The sequence below is a fragment of the Centruroides vittatus genome, unplaced genomic scaffold (genome assembly GCF_030686945.1).
Source record: "Centruroides vittatus isolate TY-2023 unplaced genomic scaffold, ASM3068694v2 contig_120, whole genome shotgun sequence".
Taxonomy (NCBI): Eukaryota; Metazoa; Arthropoda; class Arachnida; order Scorpiones; family Buthidae; genus Centruroides; species Centruroides vittatus.
The window spans coordinates 792,216-803,835 of record NW_027120768.1 but is presented as its reverse complement, the minus strand read 5'-3'; the positions used below and the strand labels follow the sequence as shown (position 1 = coordinate 803,835).

The 11,620-nt window shown below is 34.3% G+C and overlaps 1 protein-coding gene across 1 annotated transcript in view; it reads left to right on the top strand.

Moving 5' to 3' along the window:
- The first annotated feature begins 5,540 nt into the window (after positions 1–5,540).
- Positions 5,541–11,620, top strand: part of LOC136984089 (transmembrane protease serine 9-like) — a 29,291-nt gene continuing 23,211 nt past the window's right edge. Inside the window, exons 1-2 of the mRNA XM_067281017.1 lie at positions 5,541–5,938; positions 9,194–9,273. Coding sequence (XP_067137118.1) covers positions 9,207–9,273 — 67 coding nt within the window. The 5' untranslated portion in view covers positions 5,541–5,938; positions 9,194–9,206. The remainder of the gene's footprint in view (positions 5,939–9,193; positions 9,274–11,620) is intronic.

The following is an 11,620-nucleotide window of genomic DNA, read 5'->3' as shown; positions in this document are numbered from 1 at the left end:
ACAGTTCGAGGTTGATATTATATCACCATGATCAATCCCTGTGATAAATGTTGAAATTAGCTTAAAGCAGTTTCCTAAGGAATCCACTCCAGATTACGTCTATAGACAGCCCTTTACAGAAATTCAACACCATGATAGGAATTTAATTCCTATTTATACTGATGGATCTAAATTGGATGATTACGTTGGCTCAGCCTTTGTCGGTCAGGATAAAATCGTGGCAGAACAAATCGCAACGAATTTTTCCATCTTTACTGCAAAGCTGCAGGCTATTTACCTAGCCTTAAAGTATGTAATCAGAAAAGGTCATCGTTGCTGCGTGATCTACACTGAGTCAGTTAGTGCACTTCAAGCTTTGATCTCATCTGAACCGAGTTCTTACTCTATAGTGATCAAAATCCATAAACTATTTTGCCATCTTTGTTCGAGAAATATTTCTGTAAAATTTTGTTGGGTCCCAGGCCATGTAGGTATAAGAGGAAATGAAGAAGCTGATGCAGCTGCAAAGTCAGCTAGTCCTTCACAGCATACAATGCGTACTGAAGGAAGCGATTTGAAGCTAGTCAGTCATTAAAAAACGATTAGCAAAGAGATGGCAAAATGTGCGGAATGCATATGTCCACAATAAATTACACGAGATCAAACCTATAATAGAAAATTGGACACATAGTAAACGGTATGATAGGAGATCTGAGGTCATTCTTACTCGTTTGAGAATTGGACATACTCGACTGACTCATCAATACCTTTTTGAAGAGTGATGACCAGCCAGTATGCCAGTATAGTAACTGCCCCCTGAGTGTAAAACATATACTGTGCAATTGCTCTGCCTTCGAGACGAGGCGTAGACAGTATTTTGGAAGTGCAAGTCTGACCCAGAATGTGGGCCAAAGGCCAGATCTTGATAACTTACATGACTTACTAAAAGTCACTAACATGTATAAAGAGATTTAACTATTTATTTACGTTTTTCTTTTATATACATAGTTGTTTGTTCATTTTTACTGCTGTATATGTTTTGTTATTGTTTTATTTGTTGTTGTTATTTTGTAATATATATATGTATAGATTAAGATAAACAAATTTACCATTTGTCATGGCGCAGCTTGGCCTATTTGGCCCTTATGCCAAAAAACACTAATTAACCAACCAACCAACCAACCAACTGCAACGAAGAAAAGAACACTGGTATACATGTTATTTACAAGAAGTAATGTTCGAATTTCTTTCCTACAGTTTCATTCTTCTGCTCTCCCATTTATGACTTACTACTAGAAAGGAATTGACGGCCGGATGGCCGAGCGGTCAAGGTGGCAGCCTACCGCTCTGGGGGACCCGGGATCGAATCCGAACGGGTCGAATAATCCCCAGGAATTTTCCGGGGGGTGGTCCGTTCGGATATGTCGGGCCCCGTCCCTCACCACCCGGTCGCCCATTGTGGGCCTGGCCGAACCCATAATGGGCCTACTAAAAGAGGCCCTCTTAGTGCCCACAGGGCGAAAAGAGTTTAAAAAAAAAAACTAGAAAGGAATTACTGTATTTACATTTCTAGATACTGGCACGTGCTGAGCATCGGCCTTGATTTCGCCCATTATTCAAAGAGTTCGAAAAACTTCGATGAGAAAAGGAGACCAATGCCCCGACTCGAACTATCCGCGTAAAATTATGGGAGTATGGATCGGAATCGAATCCGGATCCCTCACGGTATTACAGGGAATCTCTTACCGTGCAACCATCCGGCTGACCCAGAAACCATAATGAAATTAGATTCTGTTTTTCATCATCGTTGACAGCTGTATAGTAGTACTATTTTTCTTTCCGTTACGTTTTGCGGGCCTTGTAATCAAGACCATCGTGAGTTCATTTGGCCATGCCCACAATGGGGCGGCCGGGTGTTGAGGGACGGGGCCCGACATATCCGGGATGGACCACCCCCGAAAAATTTCTAAAGTTTTTTCCACAGATATTGAAATATTCTTTTCGTGTTGAGTTTTAATAAAATTTATATATTTACATACATACATATATAAATCAAATACTATAATATAATATAATAGAAGGGTTAAAAGTACGAAATAATCTAATAATCTTTGCTGTTGTGACCGGCCAAGGGCGTTTACGTTCCTCAAACTTTTGAACTTTAATGTTAAGTAAGATTTTAACGTAGGTGGATTAGACAGGTGAAATTCAATAGCATACAAAACTCGCTCGGTTTCTACGCACACTCGATATCTACGGCTTATAAAATTCTCTATGAATAGAGAATTACATGTAATATTTAACAGAATTTACTTATTGATACTTTTTAAATCATATTTTTAATTTATTTCATTTAAAATATATGCTCTCCACCTCAAACTAATAGTGGCTCGCCCGTGTACATTATACTTTCCCTTTAACAATAGAGTCGTGCCGGTCCTCTAACACCTTTCGGGGGTGGGGGGAATGTTTGAATTGAAATAACGTGACTTCCGGTTAGCATCTGAAGTTCTTATATAGTTAATCGAGGCCTCCTGCCTCTAAGGTTTCCATATCTGGTCTTATCTTTCATCTATCTAACTCCGTTCTCAAAATTAAGGAAAGACAGACAGGTAGACGAAGACTGTGGAAATTTGTTTTCAAATTGCAGCCGAATAACTGTAGAGAAAATCTTGTGTTACACATAGAATATCACCGATTATGTACCTATTATATTAGCAATACACCCAAAATACGAGTAAAAACACCCACTCAGTAATGTGGTTGACCCCGGACGACACTGTATTCACGCCTTCTAATAAAATTTGGCAATTACACTAATCAATGCTCAATACGCTCTATGTGGGCGCAGCTTCACTTACCCAATACATATATTCCCTAAATTAAAATCAGCTGATGCATAGATAATATAATCCATGCTCCGTGTGTAGTTATACAATTGTAAAATATATTTTTCTGTTACTTTTTTTGTTTCGATACAATGCGGATTTCGTTATAATGCGCTGCATGCCATGCATTAATGTGACATTGGAAGCTCAGATTCGGTACATTATCCTAAAAACTTTCACAAATACCTCCGTTTACGCATGAAGAGTTACAATACATTAGAGCTATTTAAATGAAAAAAAAAAATACATGAGGTATTCTACACGTTACTACTTATCTGTACCCTCTAGAACAGTGGGTTTTAAGCCCTTTTTCTTTGAAGCTGGCACCCCAACTGGTTTACCTTTGAGCACAAACGGTAATAATCTGCATGATCAAGCAAAATTACGTTGATAATTTAATAGATAAAGCAAATATTATGTAGGTTTATCTGATAATTAATCATGCGAAGCTGATAATTTAATTAGAACAAAGAAAAATCGTATGGGAAGTTGACGCCTTTTTAAAATAAATTGTCAAAAGACCTTACATTATAAACAAAACAAAAAGAAAAAAAAAACAGGTGGAAGCATCAATTACAAACTTATATTAAATTCTTTTCGGTTAAGAAAAGAATCTTAAGCACTTTTTTCTTACATTTTGTGTAATACTTAACGAGAAAAACCGATGTTTACGGCTGATTTACGACGATTTAAACACGCGAGTTTACCAAGATAGATTCCGATCAAGATTTACAAGGATGCTACCGTATGAGGAAGGAAGAAATTGGCAAAAAAGTTGATAAAATTGAATTAAAATATTATTACTAGTTCGACGCAGCAATTCGACCTATTTTTCTCGATCAAGATCTCTTTTTATTATTATTAATTTGAGAATGGAGGAGCCTCTAACGAGTTTATCTGTTCCATCAATACGCTGAATCACGCGAGGATTTTGAAGGGTGGGAATATTATTCGTGTGATTTGACCTGGGAATGCACGTTCCTATACAAAGATGCCAATCGCCTTTATTAATTAGAATAAGAATTTTTTTATTCTCTCTCTCTCTCTCTGCTGTTCTAGTGTATGTTTTACGAGATTCAAAGATAGATTCCTGTCTGTTAATTTGGCTTGTGATGTTTCTCACATACATTAATATTTTAAGCAAAAAGGCTTGAATTCTCCATTCAAATTTCGGTATATTTAACAGGGTTAAATCTATAGAAACCAAGCTTGAGCCATTAAATGAATGATGCTAGTCACGTTATTATTTTCGCTGCCATTTTTTTTTAAGGATGGTTAAAGTATACTTTCCTTATCGGAACGAGTCCTTAATTGCAGATGAAATCTATAGATTAGAAAATGACAAAAGTCCTATTACTCGGTCCACTCGGAAGATTTAAATGGCGAAAAATGTGCTAAAGGAAACGATAAAGTTTAGCAATATTTTCCTAGAAGACCGATGAAAATGCGATATAAAATGCTGAATAGCAACTAGTTTCGTGAGGTAAATGACCCGCTAAGAAACTATTGCCAGACCGGATCGACTTTTCTTCATTTGTTACAGCTTAAACCATACGCTTATAAATATTTGTTGAAAAATTTTGATGAACAAGGATGGAGCAAAAGTGGAATTTGGGTGCTTTCACGCTTCTGTGCTTTTCTTTACCCGTACACGAATTGGAGCACTCCTCGGATATCCTAATCTTTCGCAGGTTTTATACTTTATTCTTATTATATTTTTGTAACTTTTAAAGTATATTTTATTAAGTTATTATCATTAATCGTCGACTTTTAAATATTTATCGTGTTTAATAAGTGACTAAAACGTGTTTACAACTTATATAAAATCCGGTAAAGACACCGAAAATGTCCTGAGGTACGCTCGTTTTTTTTTTCCTATTGCAATCGGCATCAAATTCGCCTCGTTAAACGGTAGATTTATTGCATAAAAATAACCGAAAATGCAATTAAATGGTAGCATTATAGAATAAAAAAATGCTGCCATTTTTTTCTCTCTGCTTATCGAATGCATTGTTATAATTTATCTCCATAAAAATTTCTACGGACCTTATTGTATTCAGGACTGAAAACCTAGTATCGAGACTGCTTTTTATAAAAATTGTTTCATGTGGCCTCGAATGTCGTATACTAGACCTATATTTTTCTTCTGTACATTTAACAAGTCCTAATTATACCTAGCAGGTTTAAATTACAGTTGATATTATTTAATCAGTCTTGTTTAAATATTAAAAATATCTTTTAAAAAAAGGAAACTGAGAAAGGAAACATTAACGAGAAAGGAAATAATAGTTAAAAGTATTCATTTTTCTTTTATAAATATTAAATTTATCAATTGTACTCTATACTTTAACACTAAATGCTTCGATCGAAAGCTTTGGTGTGAGCAAAGTACATTTTTTTATGCACGTAAAAACTGTTAGAATTTAGAGATTTGAGTCTATTAAAACTGTATATTTAGTGGAAAATGTAACGATGGATACTTGACTAATTTCGGATGCATCCCAACACATCGCGAGTCAAAAATATGGAAAAAGTGAAATCAAACTAGCTTCGTCTGGGCCTTCCAGTCTGGTGTAAGTTTACCCGGAAGTGGATAAAAGTAGGGCATAGATTGTTAAACTTGAAACAGTTAAAACGTAACTAAATACAGGTATAGGTGAGAAATGAGGGATTATTCATTGCCTCTTGTTTAGCGAGAAAAGTAGAAATTGTGACGTTATGTTACGACAGAGGGAAATTACGGTGCCAACCGCAGCCTCGATGACGTCCAACCCATAGACCCTGTCCTAGAAAGTAGGACACACCGGGTCACAGCGGGAGGAAGTCTTGGCCACGCTACGAGATTATATGCCCTGCTAGATTGAAGGGGGCATCATCCTGTCATGCTCGGCAGTTAAGTCGTTCTACTGCCCTCTAAGTAGGACTGGATCACCAGCCGCTCTTAGCTTCTGTCTGATACACAAATTTGTTTCGTTCTTTCGTTCTTACATGGCTTATTATTAGATTGTTGCACGCTAAAAATGCGTGCACGTGTTTGATTTTATCACGTTGGTGAGGAGGTTTCGAGTGAGGTAGGTAATTATTATTATTACTATTACTTTTTCGTTTAAATTACTCGCGAATTTGTATTGTTTTCGCGTTTAATTAAATATATTATTCAAATAAACACATCAAGATTTCATTTTTAGTTTTATTAAAGCTTTTAGATTATAATTTGATACTTTCTTCTGTATCCGCTGCACTTGTTATTATCTTTAGAATAGGTTTCAATTGATAAACACCGGCATATAAATTAAATTCCTGGAGTGTTTAACCTCTTAGAGATGTTACAATCACTTGACACAATTGTCTACAAGTATAATTAATAAAAGACGAAAGAATTAGCCGAAACGGATATATGGACGTACTCACCGCATCATCAATCTTATACAAAAACATAAAATACTAATCCAATTTCGAGGAACGTCGATTCTGATGAATTGCCATTCTCAATTGAATGACACAGTGGATGAACCGAGAATAGCAATTCGTCAGTTTATCGAGATTTTGGATCCCGTTACGCTTAAGTACGAATGCATCAAAACAAAACAAATGTTCTACCAACCGTTATATCAATTGTGCGGTTGGATCTTCTTCCCTCCCTCCTTCTTTATCTTCATCATCGGAACAGTTCTGAACAGTTCGCCAGGTCAGATGTGCAGAACCGGTCTCTGATGTGGTGTCCAACATGAACGACTCCGGCGGTCGACGATAATACACGCAAAATAAGTAAAAACCTTATTTAATTCTTCTTTAATATTATCTAAATTTTATTTAAACTTAATCGGGGCAATTCGCTATTTTCAATTATAGCAAGAATAATAAGATTTAGAACCTATTATTAAGTTTAACATAATTAACATGACCTTATCCATTATTAACACATAGCAAACAGATACGTCGTTGTTGGATTTTGAACTTATTTTTTCTGCAACGACCCGAGATACTGGACACGATAATCATCTGATATTTTTCGTAAGAACGTCCTTGGTTTTCAGGAAATTAATATAGGAAAAGGGTCAATCGCATTAAAATTATGCCGAAGTTCGTATGGTATACGCCATAGCGGATGTTTAAATTAAAGAATAAAGATGTAAAGCCTTCAGCAAATAATATATTAGCAAGAATTCTATGGAATTATATGAATGCTAGCACGTTTCAAAAGCGAATCGATAAAGTTTGATTAATGCTTAGTGTCTTATTATTACTATTAACGATCTTGAAAAACTAGTTGCATCTATGTCTCAAATATGTAGACTGGTTATCTAAAACAAAAGACACTCAGTCACATATTAATTAAGTAATGAATATATATAACTAGCAACCTATGTAAAATTTATAAGCAATACGAGTAAATATGTCAATGATATGATGAAAAACACATTACATTATAATGTATAAACAAGTAAACTTCCTAATTTAGTTAAGTTTTATACAAAAAATTCAAAATTTCATTGTCAAAAGAGTGAAATAAATACTATGTACGTGAATTTACATTAGTATATGTGTATTTTTTATGTGGCATCATCGTATTTTATACGCTATAATCTTTCAAATAAGGCAAATAAACGTGTTAACTCGTTTTATTACCTAATTTCCATACCTTTAATCTGGAAATAGACTAATAAACATTTTTAATTCCTTTTGCTTTTGTAACTTATACAGTGAATATTTTATGTTTTTTTAATATTATTATTATTATTATAACATTTTTTTGCGTTCTTCTAACAAGGATAAACAGTAAACAAAAGCATTAATAGAAATATATATATATTTTTTCTAGTTATATCCTTTATAACAGTTTTTTTACTCTGTTGCACCTCATTGTTATCGCCATGTCGTCTTTCAACGCTCTAATAAAATTATACTGCAACTATTTTTATATTATTATTTTTTTGTCAAATAATGAAAAAACATTCCCAATAACCTTTAATGCTAAAAATATGTCTTCGGGGGCCCATCCACCCTACTATTACGATTTTCTCTTGTGTGTGAGGATGACCTCATAAAATAGTTTCTTGTCAATTTTATTTTAGTTATGTGATGTTTAAAAATAAATATCTTATGTATATTATCATAATATATATATAAAGCTATATATATATAGTTTTACACTGGAGAACAATGGACTATGAGAAATTTCACTAGTTTCAATAAGAAATACGTGTATTTCACGTGAAATGAATTAGTTACGCGTGTAATAATCTATCGCAATATTGTAAAAGTATATCAGGAGAATCTGCAAATATTTTTTCTCTATAAAAAGAGAAAAAAATGTAAATTTAGATCTATATAACCACCAAGTAAGGTATATATATACATGAAAAATTACTATTTTTAAAGTAATGAGAAGTCGCTGCTTGTGAAATTCGAATATACTTGTACGTACTGTACATACAGTAAAATTCGTAACCACATTCCAAGAGTAAACTTGCATGGGTGCGGTTGAAAAAAAGAGTCAAAAAACTTTTTTGACCTAAAGGAAATTATATAATAATTTTACATCAAATACGTTTGCTGGTATATTATTTATATAAATGTGTAAATTTAGATTACGATTCGTAGAAAGTCAATAACGTGGGAGCGATATGAATCCGCCTATGTTTTTAAACCTCTATGAGTCAGGCATGCCCCAAGGATGTCGAGTAATCTGCAATTCAGTCATAATTTTGTCAGGAATGTTTAATAAAAACTGGGGCATATATATAACGATTCCTCGTTTATAAAAGTTCATGCCAATAGCTCTTAACAAAAATGCAGAAAAAAAAGTGTGTGTTTACATGAACTGGATTGGATATACTGTACTTTGATGCAGTGGTGATGAGCCTGCTTAATATCGTAATTGAGAAAGTTTTCCTTTGGAAATTATTACGCCTCAATGGTGTTAAATTCAAGAAGAATGTCTTATCTGTTATATAGCTGTAATAACTAGTGACAAATGAAAATACAGGAAACATACCTCTCGCTTCAGAGTCGAGGTCAGAAACAGGTCAAGTTGTAACCGCCTTTGACTTTGTCCTGAGTAACCTTGAATGTTACGGCAGTAAATCCATTAAACGAAATACCGCCCTTATTTATGACATTTTGACAATAGGAAATGGCTGCAAGGATTAAATCCGATTAATCCCTCCTTTTCCTCTTCCTACTCACCTTAGAAAGGAAGTTTACACACATATTTAAATACCAAAAATAAATCTGAGAATTTTTACATTTTTCTATATGTTTATAATTTAAAATAATTGTGATTTGTTGCAATAAAAACATTTATAAATTTCTTTATATTTTAGGTGTTAAAACGGAATGGCCCTTCTATCTAGCCAAACAGTAGTTCGGCTCTCGATCCTTCTCCTGTTAAATGGATTTCGACGTAAGTCTCAATTTAAATTTTTAAATGAAGACTATTATAATACATTACTTTCAGTCGCAGTTTTAGGTTGTGTGGGGTCATAAGCAAGAGTGAATTGGGGAGACACTTGACACAATATCCTATATAAAGTCTACAACTGTAGCTAGTGTGATGATCCTAGACTTTTCATTCCTTTCTCTGATTTAAGCGATACAACGCCCTGGTTAAGCATATTTTCGAAAGGGCCTTTTATTTTTTTTTTATTTTTTTCGTATCGCATTTTATTCTAGATATTGTACGGGGTCCATGATAATATTTGTACGAAACACGCGAATGTTTGCTTATATTTTAACAATTTGTATAAGGCAACACAACACATGGGCGACCTGCCGAGGGCCAATGACTCCCGCGATGACTTTCTATGAGAAACTAGCCCCCTATTTAGGTGTTACTAAAGTAAAGAAAGCCCGGAAAATTTCGTATGGCCGGCCGCGTTATAGCTTCTTGGGGCCTAGACAAATTTGAATTAGGGGGCCTCACGTACATTTTTCTTCGTGAAAATTTTGGGGGAATCCCCTGTTTCCTCGACCTCTGAGGGGTTAATTAATTAAAATAATATTAATATTTTCCGATATTATTTGATATTAATAACAATTAATCACGCTTAATTTTCTGTAAGAATGTTGCAGACGTCATTAATTTAAATGCACTTATAATATTTATACAGAATATAAAGTGTATAATTACATATAAATTTAGAATTTTCATAGTCCGCAATACCCATTATGTAATTATTATACTGTTATAACAATTAAATGAGGGTTTGAATTTATTCATGAGGTTTTCCAGTTTACTAACCTTCTATTATTGCCTGTTTGACTGGCATTAAGATCCGTTCATATGGATGAAGGATAGAAAAGTCAGCCAATCAAAGTACAGTAGAATAAAAGCATCACGTGATTAAATTCGGAATTCGAACCCAGATCGCAAGCTTACGGCAATCTCCTCGTTCATTAAACCGTTCGGAAATAATTACTGTGGTAAACACCAATGGTTTTATCCAAGTGGATATAACCACCGAACACCGGTCGCGGGTTCGCGCCTCACCAACGTGGAGTTTTCCGGGTTTCTCCACGTGTCTAATTAGCACTTAAATAGGAGCCGTTTTCCATAGAAAGTCCTCCAGGGTGGCACCCCCCACCTTGAAGATTGCCTATTTTATCCTACACTTAATGTATGTATAATGTAGTGTTTTATGTAGAAAAATTAAATTATAACGATTTTCTAAATTCATTTTTAACGGTAAATCACAGGAAATTTGGTGCATTCTAGAATGAAGCAATTACATTGTCGTATAAGAAAATCTCTATCTCACATTACAATGAATTGTTTGTATATATAATTGTTGATAAATACCTTCGTAAATAAATTAATTACAGTTATAAATACTAAAAACAATCATAATTTATTACGTATAATACTTATAGCGGTGCTAGAGTTTATACGAGAGATGTAAAGGTCACAGTTTAAAGTTCAAAATCTCAGACATTTTCCATAAGGGACCATCCTGAATTACGTGTACAGCTTTTGATTCGCATCTGACCCCTCTTTCACTGTTATGCACAGTAATGTAGTACCCCTCCCTTCTAATTACGTGTGTACAATAGGTTCATGGACTCCTCCTGACATTGAAGAAACGATTTACAAAATATTTGCAGAACTTTTTTATTCGCATTACAAGTAGGCTTATAAGAACAAATTCGCATGCTACTAATACCACTGAGAAAAAAAAAAAAAGGTCCACGTAGACAATGACTCGATCCCCTCCCTCCTCATCGTGTACAATGATGTACTTTTCTCGAGCTTCCCCCTTCCCCCGTTAAATTTTACACGTAATTAATGGACGGCCCATAATTTGAAATTGTTTCTTTTGTTAGAAACAATTTAAATCAATTATAGATATGCACTGTATAATTTAAATAAAATGCAAAAATGTAGCAATTTTATGCGTTTAAACATGAAGACATTGATAGCAGCATGGTCATGACCAGGAAGTGCAGCAGCTGTTGAGCCAAATTGCCTGGTTGGATAATCAGCACTGGCTAAAGGCAATATACAATGACTGTATCGTCATTTCTTTTATAGCTACCACAAATATTCCAATATAAGTGAGTCACAATTTATCATTATAAGCAACATTTCGTATATTCTACACAAGGAAGTGTATACTAGACTTTGCCTTTGGGCCTACAACTCGACTATACAGCATCTGGCACACGAAAACAATAGGTATTAATGTATAAGTCTTGGGGGGAATTTGTGTAATTTTAAAAATTTTTCACAAAATGATAAATAAGTTTTTCAAATC